The sequence below is a fragment of the Anser cygnoides genome, chromosome 3 (assembly GCF_040182565.1).
Source record: "Anser cygnoides isolate HZ-2024a breed goose chromosome 3, Taihu_goose_T2T_genome, whole genome shotgun sequence".
Taxonomy (NCBI): Eukaryota; Metazoa; Chordata; class Aves; order Anseriformes; family Anatidae; genus Anser; species Anser cygnoides.
Genome location: NC_089875.1, coordinates 44,684,124 through 44,711,342, shown reverse-complemented (window position 1 = coordinate 44,711,342; position 27,219 = coordinate 44,684,124). Strand labels below are relative to the sequence as shown.

Sequence of the window (27,219 nt, the reverse complement as noted above, 5' to 3'; positions counted from 1 at the left end):
CGGGTCGGTCCCCCCACCCCGCTGGGCCCCGGGTCGGTCCCCCCACCCCGCTGGGCCCCGGGTCGGTCCCCCCACCCCGCTGGGCCCCGGGTCGGTCCCCCCACCCCGCTGGGCCCCGGGTCGGTCCCCCCACCCCGCTGGGCCCCGGGTCGGTCCCCCCACCCCGCTGGGCCCCGGGTCGGTCCCCCCACCCCGCTGGGCCCCGGGTCGGTCCCCCCACCCCGCTGGGCCCCGGGTCGGTCCCCCCACCCCGCTGGGCCCCGGGTCGGTCCCCCCACCCCGCTGGGCCCCGGGTCGGTCCCCCCACCCCGCTGGGCCCCGGGTCGGTCCCCCCCACCCCGCTGGGCCCCGGGTCGGTCCCCCCACCCCGCTGGGCCCCGGGTCGGTCCCCCCACCCCGCTGGGCCCCGGGTCGGTCCCCCCACCCCGCTGGGCCCCGGGTCGGTCCCCCCACCCCGCTGGGCCCCGGGTCGGTCCCCCCCCCCCCCCGCTGGGGCCCCGGGTCGGTCCCCCCACCCCGCTGGGCCCCGGGTCGGTCCCCCCCCCGCTGGGCCCCGGGTCGGTCCCCCCACCCCGCTGGGCCCCGGGTCGGTCCCCCCACCCCGCTGGGCCCCGGGTCGGTCCCCCCACCCCGCTGGGCCCCGGGTCGGTCCCCCCACCCCGCTGGGCCCCGGGTCGGTCCCCCCACCCCGCTGGGCCCCGGGTCGGTCCCCCCACCCCGCTGGGCCCCGGGTCGGTCCCCCCACCCCGCTGGGCCCCGGGTCGGTCCCCCCACCCCGCTGGGCCCCGGGTCGGTCCCCCCACCCCGCTGGGCCCCGGGTCGGTCCCCCCACCCCGCTGGGCCCCGGGTCGGTCCCCCCACCCCGCTGGGCCCCGGGTCGGTCCCCCCACCCCGCTGGGCCCCGGGTCGGTCCCCCCACCCCGCTGGGCCCCGGGTCGGTCCCCCCACCCCGCTGGGCCCCGGGTCGGTCCCCCCACCCCGCTGGGCCCCGGGTCGGTCCCCCCACCCCGCTGGGCCCCGGGTCGGTCCCCCCACCCCGCTGGGCCCCGGGTCGGTCCCCCCACCCCGCTGGGCCCCGGGTCGGTCCCCCCACCCCGCTGGGCCCCGGGTCGGTCCCCCCACCCCGCTGGGCCCCGGGTCGGTCCCCCCACCCCGCTGGGCCCCGGGTCGGTCCCCCCACCCCGCTGGGCCCCGGGTCGGTCCCCCCACCCCGCTGGGCCCCGGGTCGGTCCCCCCACCCCGCTGGGCCCCGGGTCGGTCCCCCCACCCCGCTGGGCCCCGGGTCGGTCCCCCCACCCCGCTGGGCCCCGGGTCGGTCCCCCCACCCCGCTGGGCCCCGGGTCGGTCCCCCCACCCCGCTGGGCCCCGGGTCGGTCCCCCCACCCCGCTGGGCCCCGGGTCGGTCCCCCCACCCCGCTGGGCCCCGGGTCGGTCCCCCCACCCCGCTGGGCCCCGGGTCGGTCCCCCCACCCCGCTGGGCCCCGGGTCGGTCCCCCCACCCCGCTGGGCCCCGGGTCGGTCCCCCCACCCCGCTGGGCCCCGGGTCGGTCCCCCCACCCCGCTGGGCCCCGGGTCGGTCCCCCCACCCCGCTGGGCCCCGGGTCGGTCCCCCCACCCCGCTGGGCCCCGGGTCGGTCCCCCCACCCCGCTGGGCCCCGGGTCGGTCCCCCCACCCCGCTGGGCCCCGGGTCGGTCCCCCCACCCCGCTGGGCCCCGGGTCGGTCCCCCCACCCCGCTGGGCCCCGGGTCGGTCCCCCCACCCCGCTGGGCCCCGGGTCGGTCCCCCCACCCCGCTGGGCCCCGGGTCGGTCCCCCCACCCCGCTGGGCCCCGGGTCGGTCCCCCCACCCCGCTGGGCCCCGGGTCGGTCCCCCCACCCCGCTGGGCCCCGGGTCGGTCCCCCCACCCCGCTGGGCCCCGGGTCGGTCCCCCCACCCCGCTGGGCCCCGGGTCGGTCCCCCCACCCCGCTGGGCCCCGGGTCGGTCCCCCCACCCCGCTGGGCCCCGGGTCGGTCCCCCCACCCCGCTGGGCCCCGGGTCGGTCCCCCCACCCCGCTGGGCCCCGGGTCGGTCCCCCCACCCCGCTGGGCCCCGGGTCGGTCCCCCCACCCCGCTGGGCCCCGGGTCGGTCCCCCCACCCCGCTGGGCCCCGGGTCGGTCCCCCCACCCCGCTGGGCCCCGGGTCGGTCCCCCCACCCCGCTGGGCCCCGGGTCGGTCCCCCCACCCCGCTGGGCCCCGGGTCGGTCCCCCCACCCCGCTGGGCCCCGGGTCGGTCCCCCCACCCCGCTGGGCCCCGGGTCGGTCCCCCCACCCCGCTGGGCCCCGGGTCGGTCCCCCCACCCCGCTGGGCCCCGGGTCGGTCCCCCCACCCCGCTGGGCCCCGGGTCGGTCCCCCCACCCCGCTGGGCCCCGGGTCGGTCCCCCCACCCCGCTGGGCCCCGGGTCGGTCCCCCCACCCCGCTGGGCCCCGGGTCGGTCCCCCCACCCCGCTGGGCCCCGGGTCGGTCCCCCCACCCCGCTGGGCCCCGGGTCGGTCCCCCCACCCCGCTGGGCCCCGGGTCGGTCCCCCCACCCCGCTGGGCCCCGGGTCGGTCCCCCCACCCCGCTGGGCCCCGGGTCGGTCCCCCCACCCCGCTGGGCCCCGGGTCGGTCCCCCCACCCCGCTGGGCCCCGGGTCGGTCCCCCCACCCCGCTGGGCCCCGGGTCGGTCCCCCCACCCCGCTGGGCCCCGGGTCGGTCCCCCCACCCCGCTGGGCCCCGGGTCGGTCCCCCCACCCCGCTGGGCCCCGGGTCGGTCCCCCCACCCCGCTGGGCCCCGGGTCGGTCCCCCCACCCCGCTGGGCCCCGGGTCGGTCCCCCCACCCCGCTGGGCCCCGGGTCGGTCCCCCCACCCCGCTGGGCCCCGGGTCGGTCCCCCCACCCCGCTGGGCCCCGGGTCGGTCCCCCCACCCCGCTGGGCCCCGGGTCGGTCCCCCCACCCCGCTGGGCCCCGGGTCGGTCCCCCCACCCCGCTGGGCCCCGGGTCGGTCCCCCCACCCCGCTGGGCCCCGGGTCGGTCCCCCCACCCCGCTGGGCCCCGGGTCGGTCCCCCCACCCCGCTGGGCCCCGGGTCGGTCCCCCCACCCCGCTGGGCCCCGGGTCGGTCCCCCCACCCCGCTGGGCCCCGGGTCGGTCCCCCCACCCCGCTGGGCCCCGGGTCGGTCCCCCCACCCCGCTGGGCCCCGGGTCGGTCCCCCCACCCCGCTGGGCCCCGGGTCGGTCCCCCCACCCCGCTGGGCCCCGGGTCGGTCCCCCCACCCCGCTGGGCCCCGGGTCGGTCCCCCCACCCCGCTGGGCCCCGGGTCGGTCCCCCCACCCCGCTGGGCCCCGGGTCGGTCCCCCCACCCCGCTGGGCCCCGGGTCGGTCCCCCCACCCCGCTGGGCCCCGGGTCGGTCCCCCCACCCCGCTGGGCCCCGGGTCGGTCCCCCCACCCCGCTGGGCCCCGGGTCGGTCCCCCCACCCCGCTGGGCCCCGGGTCGGTCCCCCCACCCCGCTGGGCCCCGGGTCGGTCCCCCCACCCCGCTGGGCCCCGGGTCGGTCCCCCCACCCCGCTGGGCCCCGGGTCGGTCCCCCCACCCCGCTGGGCCCCGGGTCGGTCCCCCCACCCCGCTGGGCCCCGGGTCGGTCCCCCCACCCCGCTGGGCCCCGGGTCGGTCCCCCCACCCCGCTGGGCCCCGGGTCGGTCCCCCCACCCCGCTGGGCCCCGGGTCGGTCCCCCCACCCCGCTGGGCCCCGGGTCGGTCCCCCCACCCCGCTGGGCCCCGGGTCGGTCCCCCCACCCCGCTGGGCCCCGGGTCGGTCCCCCCACCCCGCTGGGCCCCGGGTCGGTCCCCCCACCCCGCTGGGCCCCGGGTCGGTCCCCCCACCCCGCTGGGCCCCGGGTCGGTCCCCCCACCCCGCTGGGCCCCGGGTCGGTCCCCCCACCCCGCTGGGCCCCGGGTCGGTCCCCCCACCCCGCTGGGCCCCGGGTCGGTCCCCCCACCCCGCTGGGCCCCGGGTCGGTCCCCCCACCCCGCTGGGCCCCGGGTCGGTCCCCCCACCCCGCTGGGCCCCGGGTCGGTCCCCCCACCCCGCTGGGCCCCGGGTCGGTCCCCCCACCCCGCTGGGCCCCGGGTCGGTCCCCCCACCCCGCTGGGCCCCGGGTCGGTCCCCCCACCCCGCTGGGCCCCGGGTCGGTCCCCCCACCCCGCTGGGCCCCGGGTCGGTCCCCCCACCCCGCTGGGCCCCGGGTCGGTCCCCCCACCCCGCTGGGCCCCGGGTCGGTCCCCCCACCCCGCTGGGCCCCGGGTCGGTCCCCCCACCCCGCTGGGCCCCGGGTCGGTCCCCCCACCCCGCTGGGCCCCGGGTCGGTCCCCCCACCCCGCTGGGCCCCGGGTCGGTCCCCCCACCCCGCTGGGCCCCGGGTCGGTCCCCCCACCCCGCTGGGCCCCGGGTCGGTCCCCCCACCCCGCTGGGCCCCGGGTCGGTCCCCCCACCCCGCTGGGCCCCGGGTCGGTCCCCCCACCCCGCTGGGCCCCGGGTCGGTCCCCCCACCCCGCTGGGCCCCGGGTCGGTCCCCCCACCCCGCTGGGCCCCGGGTCGGTCCCCCCACCCCGCTGGGCCCCGGGTCGGTCCCCCCACCCCGCTGGGCCCCGGGTCGGTCCCCCCACCCCGCTGGGCCCCGGGTCGGTCCCCCCACCCCGCTGGGCCCCGGGTCGGTCCCCCCACCCCGCTGGGCCCCGGGTCGGTCCCCCCACCCCGCTGGGCCCCGGGTCGGTCCCCCCACCCCGCTGGGCCCCGGGTCGGTCCCCCCACCCCGCTGGGCCCCGGGTCGGTCCCCCCACCCCGCTGGGCCCCGGGTCGGTCCCCCCACCCCGCTGGGCCCCGGGTCGGTCCCCCCACCCCGCTGGGCCCCGGGTCGGTCCCCCCACCCCGCTGGGCCCCGGGTCGGTCCCCCCACCCCGCTGGGCCCCGGGTCGGTCCCCCCACCCCGCTGGGCCCCGGGTCGGTCCCCCCACCCCGCTGGGCCCCGGGTCGGTCCCCCCACCCCGCTGGGCCCCGGGTCGGTCCCCCCACCCCGCTGGGCCCCGGGTCGGTCCCCCCACCCCGCTGGGCCCCGGGTCGGTCCCCCCACCCCGCTGGGCCCCGGGTCGGTCCCCCCACCCCGCTGGGCCCCGGGTCGGTCCCCCCACCCCGCTGGGCCCCGGGTCGGTCCCCCCACCCCGCTGGGCCCCGGGTCGGTCCCCCCACCCCGCTGGGCCCCGGGTCGGTCCCCCCACCCCGCTGGGCCCCGGGTCGGTCCCCCCACCCCGCTGGGCCCCGGGTCGGTCCCCCCACCCCGCTGGGCCCCGGGTCGGTCCCCCCACCCCGCTGGGCCCCGGGTCGGTCCCCCCACCCCGCTGGGCCCCGGGTCGGTCCCCCCACCCCGCTGGGCCCCGGGTCGGTCCCCCCACCCCGCTGGGCCCCGGGTCGGTCCCCCCACCCCGCTGGGCCCCGGGTCGGTCCCCCCACCCCGCTGGGCCCCGGGTCGGTCCCCCCACCCCGCTGGGCCCCGGGTCGGTCCCCCCACCCCGCTGGGCCCCGGGTCGGTCCCCCCACCCCGCTGGGCCCCGGGTCGGTCCCCCCACCCCGCTGGGCCCCGGGTCGGTCCCCCCACCCCGCTGGGCCCCGGGTCGGTCCCCCCACCCCGCTGGGCCCCGGGTCGGTCCCCCCACCCCGCTGGGCCCCGGGTCGGTCCCCCCACCCCGCTGGGCCCCGGGTCGGTCCCCCCACCCCGCTGGGCCCCGGGTCGGTCCCCCCACCCCGCTGGGCCCCGGGTCGGTCCCCCCACCCCGCTGGGCCCCGGGTCGGTCCCCCCACCCCGCTGGGCCCCGGGTCGGTCCCCCCACCCCGCTGGGCCCCGGGTCGGTCCCCCCACCCCGCTGGGCCCCGGGTCGGTCCCCCCACCCCGCTGGGCCCCGGGTCGGTCCCCCCACCCCGCTGGGCCCCGGGTCGGTCCCCCCACCCCGCTGGGCCCCGGGTCGGTCCCCCCACCCCGCTGGGCCCCGGGTCGGTCCCCCCACCCCGCTGGGCCCCGGGTCGGTCCCCCCACCCCGCTGGGCCCCGGGTCGGTCCCCCCACCCCGCTGGGCCCCGGGTCGGTCCCCCCACCCCGCTGGGCCCCGGGTCGGTCCCCCCACCCCGCTGGGCCCCGGGTCGGTCCCCCCACCCCGCTGGGCCCCGGGTCGGTCCCCCCACCCCGCTGGGCCCCGGGTCGGTCCCCCCACCCCGCTGGGCCCCGGGTCGGTCCCCCCACCCCGCTGGGCCCCGGGTCGGTCCCCCCACCCCGCTGGGCCCCGGGTCGGTCCCCCCACCCCGCTGGGCCCCGGGTCGGTCCCCCCACCCCGCTGGGCCCCGGGTCGGTCCCCCCACCCCGCTGGGCCCCGGGTCGGTCCCCCCACCCCGCTGGGCCCCGGGTCGGTCCCCCCACCCCGCTGGGCCCCGGGTCGGTCCCCCCACCCCGCTGGGCCCCGGGTCGGTCCCCCCACCCCGCTGGGCCCCGGGTCGGTCCCCCCACCCCGCTGGGCCCCGGGTCGGTCCCCCCACCCCGCTGGGCCCCGGGTCGGTCCCCCCACCCCGCTGGGCCCCGGGTCGGTCCCCCCACCCCGCTGGGCCCCGGGTCGGTCCCCCCACCCCGCTGGGCCCCGGGTCGGTCCCCCCACCCCGCTGGGCCCCGGGTCGGTCCCCCCACCCCGCTGGGCCCCGGGTCGGTCCCCCCACCCCGCTGGGCCCCGGGTCGGTCCCCCCACCCCGCTGGGCCCCGGGTCGGTCCCCCCACCCCGCTGGGCCCCGGGTCGGTCCCCCCACCCCGCTGGGCCCCGGGTCGGTCCCCCCACCCCGCTGGGCCCCGGGTCGGTCCCCCCACCCCGCTGGGCCCCGGGTCGGTCCCCCCACCCCGCTGGGCCCCGGGTCGGTCCCCCCACCCCGCTGGGCCCCGGGTCGGTCCCCCCACCCCGCTGGGCCCCGGGTCGGTCCCCCCACCCCGCTGGGCCCCGGGTCGGTCCCCCCACCCCGCTGGGCCCCGGGTCGGTCCCCCCACCCCGCTGGGCCCCGGGTCGGTCCCCCCACCCCGCTGGGCCCCGGGTCGGTCCCCCCACCCCGCTGGGCCCCGGGTCGGTCCCCCCACCCCGCTGGGCCCCGGGTCGGTCCCCCCACCCCGCTGGGCCCCGGGTCGGTCCCCCCACCCCGCTGGGCCCCGGGTCGGTCCCCCCACCCCGCTGGGCCCCGGGTCGGTCCCCCCACCCCGCTGGGCCCCGGGTCGGTCCCCCCACCCCGCTGGGCCCCGGGTCGGTCCCCCCACCCCGCTGGGCCCCGGGTCGGTCCCCCCACCCCGCTGGGCCCCGGGTCGGTCCCCCCACCCCGCTGGGCCCCGGGTCGGTCCCCCCACCCCGCTGGGCCCCGGGTCGGTCCCCCCACCCCGCTGGGCCCCGGGTCGGTCCCCCCACCCCGCTGGGCCCCGGGTCGGTCCCCCCACCCCGCTGGGCCCCGGGTCGGTCCCCCCACCCCGCTGGGCCCCGGGTCGGTCCCCCCACCCCGCTGGGCCCCGGGTCGGTCCCCCCACCCCGCTGGGCCCCGGGTCGGTCCCCCCACCCCGCTGGGCCCCGGGTCGGTCCCCCCACCCCGCTGGGCCCCGGGTCGGTCCCCCCACCCCGCTGGGCCCCGGGTCGGTCCCCCCACCCCGCTGGGCCCCGGGTCGGTCCCCCCACCCCGCTGGGCCCCGGGTCGGTCCCCCCACCCCGCTGGGCCCCGGGTCGGTCCCCCCACCCCGCTGGGCCCCGGGTCGGTCCCCCCACCCCGCTGGGCCCCGGGTCGGTCCCCCCACCCCGCTGGGCCCCGGGTCGGTCCCCCCACCCCGCTGGGCCCCGGGTCGGTCCCCCCACCCCGCTGGGCCCCGGGTCGGTCCCCCCACCCCGCTGGGCCCCGGGTCGGTCCCCCCACCCCGCTGGGCCCCGGGTCGGTCCCCCCACCCCGCTGCTCGGGCCCCGGGTCGGTCCCCCCCCTCCAGACTTCTATTTTGAGAGGGTTTGCACTCCTCCTTACATGATGTGAGAATCCCATTTGTCTTGCTCGAGGGTGAGTGTTGTAAGGCACTTATAAATCATTTCCGATTGTGGTTGTTGTCAATTGCCATGTAAATTAAGGGCATGCAAGTACCTGCTACTGTTTCATCTTTCCTTTCAGTGTTTGTCTGGTTACTACTGAGTATTACATATTCGGTGAAATGTCCTAAAAAAACATTACTTTTTAATTTGCCAGTAGCTGACAAGGTAGAAAGATGTGTTTTTCTCTTTCATTCTTGTGAAGTTAGAGGCAGTGCCGATTTAAACTGTGACTCAGGCTTTGCAATCGTGCTACTTCAAATTCTGCATTGCAACCTGAGTTTACATTAATTAACTTTCAAGGATTCAACCAATTTAAAGCTTTTGGACAATGACAATTATTTGAAAAGGTTCCTACAGGTTTAGTTTCTTCATTTACACTTGTTTGCTATCTCCATCTCATTCAAAGCAGTCTGGACTGGTTTGCTTCTCTCTTCTCTGGCGATTTGCATTAGGAACCTTTGTTAAAATCAAAATTCCTTGTGGACACCTGAAGGAGTTGCAAAATGATTATAAAATTTAGGTGAAGGACAAGTTCCTTCTCTGTTGTTGTTGTTTTTGTTTTCTTTTCCATACAGTCTTAAAATGAAGGTCCCATTTTCTGGTCTTTGGCAGATTGTAAGCATGCCAGAACACTTCACGTTACGTAGATCATATTTGTCTGAAATGATAATATCGTACCTATAGTCTGCTGCATGCTGAAAAGTAGCCTATGCCTCAGGTACTCTTTTATGCCTTTGCTTTTGTTATTACATCCTTGTAAGTCTTCAGAAGGGAAATGAAATTATCCTAGTCAGAAGAAACACCATCCAGAAGAAACCTCAGTTGTTAGTGCGTGAATTCTCACTGAAACCAAAGGCGGGTATAGAATCATAGAGCAGCCTGAGTTGGAATGGTCCCATAAGGATCACTGAGTCCAATTCCTGGCACCGCACAGGTCTACCCAAAAGTTTAGAGCATGTGACTAAGTGCACAGTCCAAAGGCTTCTTAAACTCCAACAGGCTTGGTGCAGTGACTACTTCGCCGGGGAGGCTGTTCCAGTGTGCGACAACCCTCTCAGTGAAGAACCTCTTCCTGATGTCCAGCCTAAACCTCCCCTGCCTCAGCTCGACACCATTCTCACGGGTCCTGTCACTGGTGACTAAAGATAATAGATCGGCGCCTGCCCCTCCACTCCCCCTCGTGAGGAAGCTGTAGACCGCGATGAGGTCTCCCCTCAGCCTCCTCTTCTCCAGGCTGAACAGGCCAAGTGACCTCAGCCGCTCCTCATACATCTTCCCCTCTAGGCCCTTCACCATCTTTGTAGCCCACTGTGGTGGTTTTACTGTGCTAGGCAGCTGAACACCACAACCGCGCTCTCCCTCCCCCTCCTTAGATGAGGAGGGGAAGAAGTAAAGGAAAGAACAACTCACGGGTTGAGATAAGGATGATCTAATTAAAGGAAAAAAATAATTATAAAGGAAAGATTATTATTAACTAAACAATTAACAATTTAACTAAAGAGGAAAAAAGGAAAGGGGAAAAGGGAGGGGGAAAGGGAAAACTAAACAAAACAAGTAAAGGCTTTGTGGAATTGCAGAGGAAAGAAATTACTCTCTACTTCCCACAAACGAGCGATGCTTGACCACGTTCTTGAAGCAGGGCCTCACCGCACGTAGCCGGTGTTCAGGAGGAGGACAGACATTTTCACAATGAGAGCCCACCCCTCCCCTCTTCCTCCTTTTTCCACCTTTTATTGCTGAGTGTGATATCATATGGTATGGAATATCCCTTTGGTTGGTTTAGGTCAGCTGCCCTGGTGATGTTTCTTTTCTCACATCTTTGCCCACCCATAGGGGAGTTAGGGAGAGTCCTGATGCTGTGCCAGCACTGCTCAGCAGCAGACACAACACTGGTGTGATACTATTGCTGTTTTAGCTACGAGTGCAGAGCACAGCACTGTATGGGCTGCTGCAGGGAAAGTTAACATCCCAGCCCGACCCAGTACACCCACTACCCTACTGACTTGAATAAAGAGGCTTTAATCTATCCTGGTTTGTTTACTAGCGAAGGAGCACAAAAGAGACGCATGTCTTTGTCTCTGAAGAGGAGGTGAAGGAACAGCTAGTGCAAGGAACACAAAAATCAGTTGCGCCAGACTAATATGTCGTTGTATCTGAGCTTGGAGACTGCAACCCTCTTCAAACTTCCAGATCTAGAGGAACACTTCGGCTGCAGCCTAAAAGCCACGTGTACATAAGCTCCCCCAAGCCAGCCAATCTTCTTCCCATGACCTGCCAGGAAACAGCAATGGAGGCATGTAACCAAATTATAGCCCAAACCTTCAGCCCACTCCTTGACCTGAATAGTGAGTGAGGATCCCGATCCTGGCATTTATACGTGGTAGTTTATACGCAGCCAAAGGAAATAGTGTAGTCAGAGGTCATGGGGCTAGATTTTGAAAAGTCCTACATAAAGAAGAGATCTCAGAAAAGCAAATTTAAATAAAATTAATGTCAAGAAAAGGAATTCTGATTGCTATATTCTTTATCTGTTGTGACTAGACAGATGAAAATCTATGATAGGAATTCTGCCTTTAAGGTCATTTTCTTTTATCCTTTATTTTATTTTATTTTATTTTACCAGCCTCTGTACTAATTTTCCTCCCAGAATGACTAACAGAAATATGACCCTCTAACCACTAAGCCCTTTGTCAGGTTATTTCTATTAGTGAGAAGGAGCAATTGACCTTAAAACATTGAAGGCAGGTAGAAAACCTATTCCACAAGGCCTCTTGGCTCCAGCCTTGTTTAGTGAAATCTGCCAGGTGTGGATCATTTGAGCTTTGCAATATAGGAAGCATGAGGACTTGTGGGGAATTGCCTGCTTGGGGGAGTTTGAAGTTTGACTTGTCTAGGGTGCTTTTCCTTTCGGGGTGAAATGGACTCAGTGTTCCCCAATAGGCTGCTTTTTCTTCATGTTTTCTACCATCTCTGTGAAGTAGTTTTAGTGACTCTGTGAGCTAGTTACGTTGGTGGTGCCTTCTCAGTACAGTAAAACCCTGGTGGTACGACTTCACTGTGAAGTAGTTCGGAAGTGGCTCAAGTTCAGAAGCCAGCAGGTAAGTGTTCCTGGGTTCTACAGCTGTTTAATGTTGAGGAGTTTGAGTATTTCCTTCGCCTTGTCTGTTTGCAGTGAAATTACTTACATGGATTCTAAGCTCCCTTTCCAGCCCTTAAAAATAAAATAATAGTAATAATAATAAACAACTCAGAAGCTCAAGTGCATACAGGTAAGCCTGACTTCAAAGAATGTTCTGAAATATTTGTTAAGATTGAACAACAGGCTGCGTGAAAATGGTGCCTTAATGTTGTTGTGGTTTACAGAGCGAGAAGCCAAAAAGTCCTTGGCCTGGTGTAAACACTGCTCTGCAACAATTAAAACATCAGCATGTTATCAGCGCTCTTCTCATCCTAATCCAAAACATAGCACCCTACCAGCTACTAGGAGGAAAATTAACTCTATCCTAACTGAAACCAGGACAAATGTGAATGCAAATTATGCCTTGTGGTAAGTAGAAACAGATTTGGACAGATATTGGTGGCATTATTGTTACTGTCACTAAGTAGAAATTGTGAGAATGTGCTGTTCATAAAAGAAATGCTGTTTTCACAATATGCAAGTCAAAAGCCTTCAGATGACCAGAAGTCATAGCTTCCAGGAGATAACTTTAAAGAAAGAAACTATTGTTGGACATTTCCCCCTGACCCTTCCGTAGATTGGCTCCCTGAAGAAAAGGCTTGAAAGGTGTAATTGTTAATAGTTTCTGAGGCAGGGTCAGGGGAAGGTGTTTTTTCCCACTAGTTCACTCTCCCTTTCTTCTCCAGGAGTGTTATGGTAGCTTTCCAAAACTTTGACTATCCTTGGGATGTTCAGACCAGCGTGTTCTTATCGTTATGTCTCCGGAATACACTGCAGGCTTTGTCTAAGGTTAAACAAATACTTAAAAGTGTCATCCAGAAATCTGTCCTGAGGCAGGATAGTTAGGAGTAGCAGGGAGAGTGGAAGGATATGGGCAGGCATCTAGAGTAGGGGGCACCTCTGCTGGAAAGACCACGAGGAACCCGCAGTGGATGAATTGGCTAAACAACCCTGGCAGTACGAAGAAAGTCTCTCCTCTTCCCCACAGGCCTGCATCTCGGCTGTGGAGAAACTTTTGGAAGAGGTCCACCAAATGAGAGAATTTAGCTTCCTCCCCACCTGTACAAACCAGTGTCTGAGGTATCAGGGGTAAGCATCCCACTGTGCAAGGAAGATGACAGAGTGGGTACACAGCCTGTGCCACCCTGTGGTTTTACCAACGTCACCATGCAGAGGACATGAGAAAAAAAGGACAGAAAATCTATGTCGACACTAGAGGCACAGGTACGTGAGTTGCAAATAAAAACAATGGGGGGGAAAGGGGATCTGTGAGAAACGTGCTGGTCCAAATTGCAATGGGCAGTCCTCAGTGTGGTCTGGTCCCCAGGTCTGGTCCCCTTTGTGCACTGCTTATTTTTTTAGATTAACAATTCATTTTTTTTGATGAAAATAGTATTTCTTTTGCCCTCTCTCCTCTTTCGTTTTCAGTATTGCTCCCTTTTATGATCAGATTTTGACTTCCGAAAAACTTCTTTTCCAGGAGCTAATTGGGAGCTGGTCTCACTCATGGCTACATTGATTGAACAAAGTGGGTAAACACTCCAAATCTAATGGTGACTAACAGCAATCTGCCATACTGTATAACATTATTCCTTTTTTGTGGGAAGATGTGATTCCATTTCAGATCCTTAGGCAATCCAAATCACCCTGTACAGAGCATATTTTGCCTTTTCAGCTTTTTTCTTTTCTCTGCAGAGAGGTTGAATCCCCTAAAAAATGCAACCAAGATGGATGATTTTGACCAAAATATAAATTTATCTGTTTAGTATCTGATGAAATGCAACAGGGTCAGTCTAAATATACTTCATTAACCTATAGTGCTTTGTGAGGAGAACCAATTTCAAGAGAATTATAATTTTCTGATAAGTTACTGCACAAAAGAGGAAAAAAGAAGAGAATTTCTTATGAGAAGGTTTAGCATAGACTGTTGACAGATTGAAGCCTGTTTAGGTAACACTAATCAATGCATCCTGGCAACTAACAGATGGGATACTTTATATCCTGGTGGTTTCAGAAGGTGTCTTAGGAAAAAGGGCTAAAAAACAGACTGTTTCAGCAGACAAAAGGAAAATATCGATAGGTGGACAGACAATTTGAAGAACTGTTTTGGGGTATTCTTGCTCTTCTACCCAGTTACAGGCTATGTGTTGTACCTCCAAGAAGTATTCATTATGTTAGGGCAACTTTGATCTTTACTGATTTTATAACATTATTCTAAATTTTATTGGCTTATTTATGATATTTATAAGGTTATTAACTAATCATTAAATATAAAAAATATTATTAATGCTTAAAGTTTTTACTTTTTAGTGATATTATCACTCTAGTTTTATATTGGAAAGGTAAATTTACAAGCTGAAGACAAAACAAATGAGTGAATTCTGCAGCTGGACAAGCCTCCAACTTGAGTTGCCATGGGAAGAGTAGATTGCGATGTAGCCTGTAGAGCAAATAGTCAGCATATAGCTGTATCCATTTTCTCAGCCAGGCAGGCACCTGAGTTTGCAGCTGAAGCATCCTTCCGGGAAGGGCTCAGGAAGGTGAACTTGGAAATCGAGGATGGTCATGGCAAAGCGAGAACTGTGCAAGATACCAAACTAGGAGCCAGCCTGGGTGGGATCCTGTTCTCTAGTCATCTCCTTCATGCATTGCCATAGCATGGATTTCTCTGAGGAAAAAAAAAAAGCTTTTATCTTTTTACTGAGTTAATTGAGCAAATAGGATAAGAGACAAAAATATTTGTGGCAAAAAGGGTTGTAGGTGGTAGAAATGCAGGCAAGTTTGGATGTGTTACTTACATAGTAATGAGTGATCATATTACAGACCAGACTGTGAGCTGTAGGTCCTGTGGAGCAAAGTTTCTGTCGCTAACATTGGGCTTCACGCCCTGCCAACTTATTGATTCTGTAGTGTGTTATAATAGAAATAACTAGCTAAATAAAGTGATTCCAGGTGCTATCACACACCCAATCCCAGGTCCTTTCTAGGTTCCGTTCCCATCCAGCTTTTGATCAAGATGGGACTTACACTGTGGGGGACACAGACTGTCATAGGGCATTGGCTTAATGACTCCAGCCTTTAACAGAGCTCATGTGGGGCTCTGCCTACTGCTCTTACCATGAAGTGTGTGCATGGGGTCAGCCCTTCAAAAAGTGCTCTTCAAACAGGTGTGGTTTTCAATGGAAAAAAATGAGTGCATTAGAGCACTCAGCATTTGATTTTTAAAAGATAGCACAGTTTTGTGCTTCTGGCCTACTAGATATAATTTCTGATCCACATATGCACCAGAAAGCAAGGAGAATAAGACGGGGCTTCTGCAGACAGTTGCAGCATATTCTGTGGACCCTCCATAAATTATTGATGAAACCACTAATCTTCCATGCATGCCTGAGCAACACACCTTATCTTTCCCTTTGGAGCTTAGGTGAGGGTTGTTTATAAAATAGCTTTTGCTAAAAATGTACCATGTATGCACAAAACATGGTTTTCAAAGGCTATTAAGCCCAGCAAATCAAAAGGATTTATCACTGAAACACTCAAATTTCTCTGCTAAGTTTTAAATTTCAACCCTCACCTTGGTTCATTGTTAGAACTGTCAAAAATGACATCTCCCTTTTATATTGTCGGTAAAATATATTTGTTCCCTTTCTCTTTCATGAAAATAGCAACCTGCTTTATTTCCTTGAGCTTTGAGTTAACATCATATTTAGGCAATGTAAAATTTCTTTCAATCCAAGAAGCAGAAGTTTAGGACACTAGCAAGAATTTGAAAACCTAAGTATGAAAAGGAAATATCTAGACAACCATTGCTATTGATGCCAACATCTCATATGCTACAACTACCTAAGGAGTTCAGAAGAAACTTCTGTAGGGAGCAGAAGAAGCTGTGCTACACCTCCCTATATGGAGGATCTGTATTTTGCAGGGCAGTACAGTGGATCATCAGATCCCTACAGAGGGATCCTACATCCCTACAGAGCTGCTTTTCCCCATGCCATGCAGCCAGTCACGTAACATGAAGCCTTTATAACAGAGCATGGAGAGTGATGTGACATTACTGGTTGTGGTTGCATAGATTTCTTTCCTGTGAGGTGAGGGTAAACCAGACATCATGTGGTGATGCGCTGAGAAACAGCCTGATGCATGATTTCTTGCAAGGACAGGACAGCCCCTTACTGCCTTTTCTCTGGGGTCTGGGAGGAAACTGTGTGCCAGCTCCATATTTACAGCTGTAATGTGTTTGTTGTCAGAGAACTGGCTGGGTAAAACCACTACTTTTGAACTCAAAGTTTTTATCTTCTGTTTTTCCAAGTCATCACAGTTTTCAGTTCTGATGAAGCCTTTTTCTTGAGTTTTCCTGTTCACCTGAGGCGATACAGTGTTAGAAGAGGGAAATGGAGTCTTTCACCTGATACTTGATGAAGAAATCAACCTTGATGTAAAGTATCAACAGCACAGATTACTTTAAGGAGGGCATTGAGATGGAAGACAGTTTGAAATTCATATTCTGGGCTGTGCTTGCAGTAACGAGGTTAGAAAAGAATAAATTTGTGAACTGATTAAATATTATTCCAACTTGGTGAATCTGTGCTGTGAAAGGACCCAGGTACACACTGGGGCTTAGGTCTACAAACTCCATGAAATCAATAGGAAGTAAGAAAGCTTAGATAGGAGATAGAAATGTCAATGTTTTTTTGGATCTGAGCCAAACTTTAACAGCATGAAGTAGTGCAAACACAGCCCAAGACCCTTCTTCCAAGAGCCTTGATGTCTAACTATGAAGAGTAAGTTACTGAAAAATCAGAAATATGGGACTTCCTACTACTGGCTCAAGGCATCACTTTCCTTATTCTATTTTAAAACTCACCACCTTAGGCTTAACAGGCCTGTTCAGACTAGCTCACAATCCTTTTCTTGTAGTATGTGTATTTTCAGCGAAAGATAACCACCTCTTGATACACATGGAATAACAGTACAAGAAAAACCCTGATATATTTCTAGCTGTCTTCAACACAGTAAATGAAAGTAGTTTGAGGAAGAGAGTTAGAAACCCCTGATTTGCCATCTTTCAGTGGTTCAATTTCTCAGCAAGAGCTCTTCAGACAGCCCATAGTCAATTGATGAGACCTACAGTATCACTACAGCAGTCAAATGTTAAACTGAAGTGGTCTTTCTCTGCAACCTAACTAAGGAAATAAGGGCCGAATCCTGCTTCCAGTGTGGAACACACTGGTCAGGGCAATGGGGTTATTCTACCTTCAGCTGCAGCAGAAGCAGTACAAAACTTGAAACTGTGCAAACTGAATACAGAGAACCATCTGACCGCTTGTGCTGACACTGCTCTGCTCTGCATGATGTGACCCACCGTGCCTCTTCTTCAACATATTTTATAATTTGTTTGAAAGATGATTTAAGGAATCAGCTACTGACAGCTGGCCACTGGATCTGCAAGGGAAGTGTCAGGCACTTCGATGATGAGATGGTCAGGCACAAGATGAGAGAGGCTCAGGCCTATCATGGTCTTACCCTTGAAAGCTGGCATGATCAGAAGGAGCACATAGAAGGCACCATTGCTATTGCAATAAAAATAGAAAACTTCAAGGAAAAAAAATCCCAGCATTTTCTCTGCAGACAAATTAAAAGTGGATCCACAGGTTGCCATGGATACAAAAGTCAGTTTGCTCTAGTAATGTTTTCTAGCAGCTAAACACAAGTGCAAGTGATTAAGGAGAAAACACATCTATGTGTATAACGTCCCATTAGGTTTATATAATTAGTTTTTTCAACCTCCAAGCTGGTGACTGTTTTCTTGACTGTTCACAAAACCTTGCAACCTGATGAGACCATTATTAGAATCACCTTTCCTCTCTTTGCCTCTCTACAAATATTTGTCATCAAAAGACTATTAGCACTTGATATGCAGCAACTTTCATAATCTAGAACCCTTATTTTGGGTTATGGCAATCCAACCAGAAGCTTATACAGCTGCTCTGAGAGGAATACTCAAACAGCTGTGTGGTACATCAAATAATGCAAGCTAAAATCCTATGCATAGAGCCCTTGTGTGAGCCTCTCAGAAAAGTGATCTTACTCTTCTGTGCATGCATGAAAAACTCAAAGCAGTCTCTCTGCTTGTGAGACAGGCAGAAGAGCTACTTATCTGTGTACAGATGAGGCTGAAAGAGGGGAAAGTTTCACCAACAAAAGGTGCACACATGTATGGCAGGAGACTCCATCTTTAAAAAGTTGTGTTGGATTGGTAACTGCAAGGGTCAGTCCTGCTGCTCCCTATTGATGTAGCCATCTGGTCCCAGAGCTATTGTTTCTGGCATTCTCTTCAAAAAAGGAAAGCTGAAATTATGACATCTGGCATGCCAGTAGGAGTGAAAGTCATGGCAGTGTGCCTCAACCAGCTGTAATGGGAACCTGGAGTGAAGTGTGCTAGAAGTGGGGGAAATTGTCTTTGCTGCAACCAGCAGTTGTGGAAATCTGTGTGGGTTTCTTTGGTCTCTGGACTGTTCTCATTAATACTTCTATTGGGAGCCCATCCTGACAAGCCTTCTTTTTCTGTCCTGGTCTTCAGAGCAGTCCTTCTTGCTGCTGTGTTTTACCGAAAAAATAGAAAAACTATAGACATTTCAATGTCCATGGACACATTCATAAAACCTGCATGCAGAGATGAATTCACCTGGATGGAAAGGTCCATCCATGTCTCTAGTACAAAAAAAAAAAAAAAAAGAACCTGTCAAGACCTTTAAAGTTTTTTGTTTTTGTTTTTGTTTTCTCCTTAAAAACCATTGTGTGAAAAGGTCATCAGAGTGCACCACTTTTTTGTTTGTTTGTTTGTTTCATGGGTACTGCATACAAAACAGACAACATTTGGGGAAAGTAATCTGTTGTTTTCTACTTGCCAGTCCAAATGGACTCATGAGGCTCAAACTGGTCACTTGTCAATACCAGCAAGAACAATTCTGCCAGTCCAGTTATGCCTCTAGTGGCAGCTTCACAACGTCATTGTCTTCAAGTGATAATTTGTTACAGGTATTCAGGTATTCTGAAGACAACAGGGCAGCATAGATGTGATTAAAAGGGCAGTTTGGCCTACAGAGCTATGATTTCTGTTGGCCAGTGAGATGAAAAGAACCCACACTACAGGCTAAGTTGGCAGATCTTGCAGTGTAAAAAAAAAAAAAAAAAGATAAAAGGAAAAATCCGTTTGTATATAATCTATATAAACTTAGTAATTTTTTAATATAATCAATAAGACATTTTTGAGATTTTTCAAGATTAGAAGTATAGCTTAAATCTCACACCTCAGATTACACTGGGCTTTTCTATTTGCTTAAGGGTGCTCAAGAGACGGATTCTTTTCTCTGGATTTGGCTGTATGCACTATACAGAACTCTAAAGTTTTAACGAAGTCATGGCAACTTAAAAACATCTGAATAGAACATAAGATTGAATTTTTAAATACTTATACATTCCAGCTTTTATCATATTCTAGGTTGTGCTAGAGTCCTTGAGAATCATTGGAAGGACATAATCTTCATTTTTAAAAGACAGAAAGATTCAATGTTATAAAATTTGCCAAATCTGTAAAGCTAACAGATCTTCAGATTAACCTACACCAAAGGATTGCATCAAAAAATGCAAATTTTATGTGTGTCCTCCATGCCGGTTGCATGCAACCATTCCACAGAATCCAATGGATGTTTATTTTGAGAGCAGTGCTGCGAAAGGGTGGGCTGTTGGCGAGAGGGAAGGCAGGGACTGTCTTCTTAATGAGCGTTTGCACAGTAACCAGCACAGCGGGAAGCCAATAGTAATGATAATAAACCTTGATTGGAGATTTCAAACATTACCGTAACATCAGACGCACCGTTCTGACTTGTGCGTAACCAGACACTTCGGCTGCTTTAACAAACCCTTAGGTTGCCCTAGGGAACTGTGTTTAACCGACACAGCCCTTCCCTCGTTGATGCCTCGCCACCACCGTGCTTTTAGGGTCAGCCACGGGTGCTGGGGCCGCCTTCAGCACCGCGGGCGGGCGGACAGCTCCGGGACGGGGCGGGGCGGGGATGGGGATGGAGATATGGGGATGATGGATGGCGATGAAGGGATGGGGATGTGGGGATGTGGGGATGATGGATGGGGATATGGGGATGTGGGGATGATGGATGGGGATGTGGGGATGATTGGGGATGGAAATGATGGATGGGGATGGGGATGGGGATGGGGATGGGGATGGGGATGGGGATGGGGATGGGGATGGGGATGGGGATGGGGATGGGGATGGGGATCCCCCCCTTCTGGCGGCGTGGCGCAGCGGCGGCAGCCCCGAAGCCGGCGCTGTGGTTTTAAATGGGCGGAGCGGCGGCGGGCGGCGGGGCGGCCCGTGGGCGGCCGGCGCTGGCCCATATAACCCCACCTCCCGTGCGAGGAGTGCCGCGGTAATTGGCTGGATGTGGTACTTGGAGATGTTGAGCTGGCTCCTTCCCCCCATGTCCCTGCACACGCACAGGGGCGGGTGGTGCGGGCGGGAGCGGGAGGCAGGGCTCGGCGGCGGCGGTGGCGGCGGTGGCGGTGGCGGCGGGGCTCCCCCCACTCGCTGCCTGCCCGCCGCCGTGCCCGAGCCCCTGCAGCTGCTGGGCTGCTGCCTGCGGCCGCAGGACCCGGCCGAGCCGGGCCGAGGGGAGCGCGGGCGGCTGCTGGCGGCGGCCGAGATGATGGCGGAGGGCGGCGGCGGGCCGGCGCGCAGGAAGGCGCTGTCGCTGCTGGAGGCCGCCCGCTCCCGCTACGAGAGCCTGCAGATCTCCGACGACGTCTTCGGGGAGTCGGGCCAGGACAGCAGCGGCAACCCCTTCTACAGCACCTCGGCCGACTCCCGCTCCGCAGCCTCCTCCCAGGACGATGAGGACGACGAGGAGGAGGAGGAGGAGGAAGGCGAGGGGCGCCCGGAGGGGCCGGCCCCGCGGGGCAGAGCGGCCCGGCGCCGCGCACCCAGGCCGGCGGAGCGGCGGCGGCAGCGGCAGGCCGGCGGCGGCGGAGGGGGGGTGATGCCGGGCGGCCCCGGCCCCATGGAGGAGGAGGAGGAGGAGGAGGAAGGTGCCGAGAAGGGGGGCTGGACGCGGTCGCTGCGAGACGTGCCGCCCCCCCGCTTCAAGGACGGCAGCGGTAGGCGGCGGGGGCTCGGGGCCTGGGGCTGGGCGGCGGCGAGAAGGACCCGGGGGTGATCGGGGACCCTCGGGGAGGGTCCCCCGGGGCTGGCAGGGGCCGGGTCCCCTCGCCTGGGGCCGCCCCGGGGCAGCCCGGCTGGTGGGGCCGCCGAGGGCCGCGGGCGTGCTTAGTCACAAACGGCACTGACCCCGGGGCGGCTCGGGGCTGCTCTCTGCTCGCCGGGTTCCTGCCTCCACCCCTCGCCTGAACCTCTCCTGCCAAAGCAAACGGTGAGAGGGTGACCCCACCGGGACGCCGAGAGCCCTCGGGCGGCTTGTGCAGCGAGTTGCACCAGCGGTGTTCGCAGGGAGCCATTGTAAGGTGCCTGTCCGCAGGGCTAACGACCGGGTGGATGGTGTAGCAGAAAGGCTTTGCCAAAACAGGTCGCTAGTTGTGAGGAGGTGAGGTGTCAAAAAATGTTTGCAACTCAGAACTGGGTGTGAGGACGGCTGCCATCCTCCACGGAGGTGATCGACGGCTTGCCCGTCTTCAGGTTGCTGTCTTCACTGTTTTCCTAGAGTTTAATTCCTTCATTAGAAGGTAAATGCAGGTGAGTGCCGCTGCTCTTGGCGTAGTATGTTGAAATTTGTGCAATGGGACCGGTAGAAACCCATTGGAGGAAGCAGCTTGGGATGGGGGGAGTAAGGTGGAGCTAGCACTGAAACCTGGAGAGTTCTGTAATGCTTCTGACAGATGGGCAAATAAAAGTTGCCATTTTCCTCTAACTCTAGAAGTGTATAGACACCATAAAATACTTAAATGCCAAGCTGATGTGCCTCTTTAAAGAGTTCTGTTTTGACTCTCATTCGTAATCATATGTAAGATAACGTTCTGGACCATAGGCTTCATGGGGTGGTGTTATTTCAGCATTATCACTCAATTTCTCTGCCTCTGCTGGCTTATTTCTTCATGTCGTTACTTTACGGTAATATATGTTATAACATAGAACTGGTGTTGGTGCTTTGCTGTTGGTTTGGGAAAGAAAATTAGGTTGACCTATTAACTCTGGAATTCAGATTTCCTTTGAAATGAAAGAGTCTGATCTATGGTTGTCAGAAATAGATGCAGAAGTCCCTTGAGAAAGGCATACGGGTATTGCTGTGAATATTTCCTCACAGTAATAGACAGAGTAGAGGTTGCTGCTGCCCTTTCATTCTGTTGATCATAATGATGATGATAGATGCTACATGCTGTTCATAGCATGGTGATTTGGTTTGGCAGGAGTTCAGATAGTGTAGTGCTTTGATGTGTGTGAAGCGTGTACCCTCTGTGATTTTTTTTTTTTGGCTGCTCAAATTCCAGACTACAGACACTGCTGCATTGTACAACTAAACTCTTGTAGTTCTAGTCTGTAGATCAGGTGTTTTTAGGCCATGCATGTATCATATCCTTAGCATGGATCTACTTGTACTGGCACCATTGTCACTTCATTGGGCACTATACTGACCTAAGGGACTGGGTCCATACCCACTGAAGAAGAGGTCCTAGTCGAGGTGAAGACAGCTGTTTCTTGCAATGACAACACATCTCTGAGTCCCTGCTGGTCACATGTAGTGAAACATACAAGTAAGAAATGCAGGAGTAGGCACACAGCACTAACAAAACCGTTCTCTCAGTTAAAATTCATTGGATGAAAGAATCCTCAGTTTCCAGGTTCTGAGCTTGAAAGGAAGAGTTTTTCATGAGACTGACAGAGAACTGAAATCAGCACAAAAACTTCAGTGTGGTCTTCTGGTTGAAATCTCAACAGAAGTATCCTAGTGGCAAGCACCTGACATCATCTGATGCTGGAAGTGTTTTCGTAGACTGAGATCTTCTGAGACTTCAGCTGCGTCAGTGCTGGAAATAAATTTTTGAGTCAGACTAGGATCAAACTAGTGTCAAGCTGTTTGGTTTGGGAGACAGCTCCTTTAAGAAAGGGAGGGTGTGGAAGAGAAAAAGGTTTAAGATAATTAATAAGAATGAGCTAGAGCTATCAAGAAAATGAAGAAGAGCCACTTACAATACTCTTGTGGTCTTTTTAGCTAGAAGTAGAAAATCCTATCACTTCCCTTTTTTCTGTTTTAAGAAACAAATTACTTAGTGTCTTTCCCTTCCCAGCCCCGATGTCTTATATTATTTTATTCATACCTAGAAATAGTCCCTAGCATTATCAGGCTAACTGATGTTTCATCTTAGAAACACAGTATAGGCCCAGATGCTGCTGCTGGCACTGTTAGATGGTACAGGACAGCCTCAACCTGTAGCCAGCTGCTGTGTGTTCATGATGAAGCCTGCCTTGCCCATGGGGCAGGTGCTGCCAGACAGGGAAGGGTCTGGATCAACTTTGGGTGCTGGTAGAGAAGTGACTGGTATCACTGCACAACACTTAGTTAATGCTGTTTGTATCCCTGACTTTTGTTTTCTGCCTCTTTTTCAGGCATCTTCAGTTACTGTTGTTTCTGTTCCATTTAATAAAAATAGTGGGCGCTTAGAGTCCCTGGGAAAGGAATAACAAAAAACGCAAATAGCTTTATCTGACTTCCTTTGTCCAAAATAGCTGTTAACTCTAACACTGAGGTTAGAACAGATGGTTTTCTGGCTGTTGGTGTTATTTCCAGTTAAGCTGTTCTGCAAAATCATACTCTTTAGTTGCTGAAGGGGGAAAAAAAAAAAAAGACATAGTGATGCCCTGACTTCCAAACTGATAACTAGTGGCACTATGCAGTTCTGATTAAAATAGGTTGAGGAAACAAGGGAGCTCGAGTGCCTGTCACAAACATCAAAGCAGTAAAGTGGGTTCTGAAGTACTGGGATTTGTGGTGGATAGGAGATCTTAGAGGCAGGTGTTTAAATGCTTTCTTTCCCTTGAGAAAGAGTGCCTGGCTCCAGCAGGTCTGCGGGTGGGTCAATATGTGTGTTTGAAAGGGTGATGACATCCATGATCAAATGTTGGATCCAGGCCTATTTTGGCATCTCCCTTCTCATGCTCCTGAAGGGAGAACTTCCCATTCTCTCCAAACCTCACTGTGAAGGGAAGGTAGAAGGGATTTGTTGGGAAACGGACCTACAAAGAGAATCTTCTGGGAGAGGAGGCCTGACCTCTGGCCGGGCAGTACTTCAAGTCTGTAAGGAGGCATGGCTGGGGGCTTCTCTTCCTCTGAGGGCAAGATAGAGCTAATGGTAGAAGTGCAGAAAGAATAAGAGAACAAATTGCTGCTATGATGTGGAACGTGGAACTGAAAAGGAAAGAAAGCAACTATTACTACTTAAAAGACAGGCTAGCAAATGCTAGTAACTCAGTGCAAAGTCTTGATTTCTGGTTGCTCCTGCCTCGAACTTCTTTTCATTGTTGTGCTATTTCCTTAAACAGATGGGTGGCTCTGGGTAGTGCTTTCCTCTGTCAGCTCAGTAATCTGCTCAGGAAATGTTGTATAAAACACAGGAACTATTGGCTTTGGTCTTTCTTTGGGGAGGATCTTTGCCAGGATATTTGCACCGTCTTTACTGCAGCTTGGCGTTCCTGAATTGGGGTAGCTGCTATTCTCTTCATAGAGTCCAATGCTTCTTATATTGAAGTAGTTCAGTGACCAGAATATTGGACCCCAGATGTGAAAGCCCTCCTGCTTTTAGGGATCATGTTTTAGGGTGGCAGCAATAGCAGGGAAATCTGAGCAAAAAATATTGAAGTTCCCAAAATTACACACGATTCGTGCCACTGTTTTTTTCATTTCTGTGTTCTCACAGGTCTGTTCTTAGGCCTAGACCCAAGAACAAAATGTTAAGAATGTTCCTTGCTCAAAGTGTGACAGCTTCTCCTCAACAGGTTGCATTTGGAGAGCATAACTAGCTTTTTATGGACTTCAGGGTATTTCTGTCAAACACAAAATGTGCTGCAAGTTACCTTATTTGGAGAGCACACTTCAGGAGAACAGCATGCGCTCAAGGAAAAGTTGCATAGAGCATGTCTAGCAATCAGGCTCTCCTTGAAGAGGTTTAAATTAATATTTAAAGTAATTTTTAATATACTTTTTATGAGAGTACTCTTTTGCCAAAAAGACCAGGTTATGGGAAACCATCATTTATTCCATGATGACTGGTACATGAAAGATCATCTTCTGCACAAGCAAGGGTGCATTACCTGGGAGATGAAATGAGCCCGCATGCGGGATGGTAGCATGTTTCAGCTGCTGTCAGGGAAGGAAGGCACAGCCTTAAATTGAAGCAGGGAACTGGCTACATCTTCTGGGAGCCAACCAGATACAGCTTTGTCTGCGATGGCTTCTGCATAAAACAGTCTCTAATATTTGGTTTGTGAGCGGTAGTTTTTTTTCCAGCAGTCTAGCCGAGTGATCTGTTTCACAGACGTCTCTTCAAATTTAAATACGTATATTTCAGCAGCTCTGCCTAATTAACAGGATATTACAGACTGCTACTTCAAGTATCCTGTACAGTAGTAGAAATACTTCCAAAGAATATCTTGGAGAAGCAGTTTGTTTTTTTGAGTCTGTGATATGAAAATTGGAACTTAAATGTTTAAATGTTTAAAACTTGCATAAAAAGGTGGCATGATTTTTGAGTTAACTCGTAATAGTAGGTACATAGTGGAATTGTACAAGCCAGTTCAGTAAGTGAAGAGCACAGAGAATCACAGAGCAGTTGAGGTTGGAAGGGAGCTCTGGAGACCATCTAGTCTAATCTAACGTCTACTGCACAAAGCACGGTCAGCTTGAATGGGTTGTGCAAGGCTGTATGCAAGTGGATTGTGAATATTCCCAAAGAGAGGAGGCCCCAGCCTCTCTGGGCCACTTGTTCAAGTGTGTGACCACCCTCCCAGTAAAAGTTTTTTCTTATGTTCATTCGCAAATGTTTCTTTGCATGTCATTGATAAGACTTCAGACGACTGGATTTTTTTCATTGTTCTTATAGAAAAGAGATAACTTGTTTGGAAAGGCAGATGGGAAGGCAGCGTTCCAGCAGATGGGAAGAGTTCTTGGGTCAGGCCATAAAACAGGGCCATGTACATGCCACTGTCTATCAGCAGCAGTGATTTTGGTTCAAGCCCTGAGCTGAATCTGAAGGCTTTAGTCTTATTAGATTGAGGTTAATACTTAACAAGTCCAGGCATATAAGAAAACCTATGAGAGCTACTTAGTTGCTTATGGAAGATTCTGTTTCAGAAATATCTAGGTCAAATTCTCTGTAAGTAGATAAAGTGTCTCTGCTGTGACTTGTTCTTGCTTACTTCTGTCACCAGAATTAGCTGCTTTTGACTTTTTTAGCGATGGAAAATACTAGGAAAATGGCATATCTGTATAAGCTGTTCTTGCATTCTAAGTAGAAATTATTTATATCTTCCTAGATGTTTTGTGACACTGTTATGTGTTGTGATGAATACGTCACAAAGATGTACACTACCACTTTGCATATCATTTATGGGATGACTTAAAGGTCTGATATTTTGCTAAATATGTGAATTATGCAAAGGCTTAATATCTCATACCTCTTAGGAAACATAAATATGCTTTTCACATGGCTTTAGAGCACGCTTTCCTGCTTCCGTCATCACTGACGCAATACAAGTGCATGACAGCCTTGTTAATTCTAAAATTTAGAGCAACTTAGCTGTGTTCCCTTCCTTTTGCCCATAGCTCTGCTAATGAACGTGTATTTTGTGAATAGCAAACTGCTGATAAACTTCACAGAAAAAAAAAAAAACTATTCTCTGCTTTTATACAGAGAACTAAATTTGGTAAGTACTATAGACCTTCATGTCTCAAAGCTCTGCAGATCAACATCTTCCCCATAGACACTGTCTAGACTTCTACAGAGAAAAATCATATTTACTCCGTGATCTGGTAGTGCATCAAATGAGTCTTTTCCCTTTGCAGCTATTTATGGGGTCATTTCAAAGAAGTAGATAAGTTCCTACAAATAACTCTCATCCACCTGTCAACACCCCAGTAACAGTAAAGCAAACATTTTCCTTGTCTGCATACCTCCAAGTCAACCTGGAGAGGAAATTAGCCTCTCTCTCTCCTAAGTCTGAGGATCCTAATAGCTGAGTTGACTTGGTGATTCTGTATAGACTGCTGGGTCACAAGAAGCTGTCCTGGATGCTATTAGAAGAAGCTGAAAATTCATCTTAGGTGTGCTTGTTCATGTTGGTGTTTTAATTAGTTTTTGTCCCATGCTAGTCTTCCAAAATTTTGGAGCAGATGGATTGAGCAGTTTGGAAATACAAGGTGGTTCCCAAAGGGAAGGTAATCATGGGTACAGCTATACATCTTATCTAGACATCAGAGGAATATAACCCTAAAATACTTCACCCTTCCTAATACTGCCAAAAATTCTCTATGTTATTAGAAAATAGAACAGATGGACTCCAAAGTAATATATGACTAAGACAAATGCATGAGAATACTAGCATTTGACATCTTGCTTTCCTGTGGCAAAGCATCCTTTCCAGAGTTTATCCAAGCTCCCACTTCACGTTTCTTAAAGACCAGGGTGTTAATCAGTCACTGGCTCTACCTGAAAATGAATGGACACATAACTGAGTGGGTATTTTAAAAATGAAGCCAGAGCTCTGAGGATGAGGGACTGCAGGGAAACATGTTTGGAAGGCTCCTTAGTTTGTGTGGGCCCGGTATATGTACTTCCAGATTATCTCCCCTGGTTTTCTGT

The 27,219-nt window shown here is 56.4% G+C and overlaps 1 protein-coding gene and 1 long non-coding RNA gene across 3 annotated transcripts in view; both read left to right on the top strand.

Annotated features, from left to right (window-relative positions):
* The first annotated feature begins 8,044 nt into the window (after window positions 1-8,044).
* LOC136790411 (uncharacterized) lies at window positions 8,045-11,252 on the top strand. Of its 2 annotated transcripts, none has more exons than XR_010830298.1 (3): window positions 8,045-8,130; window positions 8,772-8,877; window positions 9,159-11,252. It is a non-coding gene; the product is annotated as an uncharacterized lncRNA (long non-coding RNA). The 2 variants fall into 2 exon arrangements; XR_010830297.1 differs by having other exon boundaries at window positions 8,772-9,014.
* An 8,481-nt stretch (window positions 11,253-19,733) lies between these two features.
* The window catches only part of PGBD5 (piggyBac transposable element derived 5), a 71,640-nt gene continuing 64,154 nt past the window's right edge, over window positions 19,734-27,219 (top strand). The window contains exon 1 of the mRNA XM_066994059.1: window positions 19,734-20,511. Coding sequence (XP_066850160.1) covers window positions 19,800-20,511 — 712 coding nt within the window. The 5' untranslated portion in view covers window positions 19,734-19,799. The remainder of the gene's footprint in view (window positions 20,512-27,219) is intronic.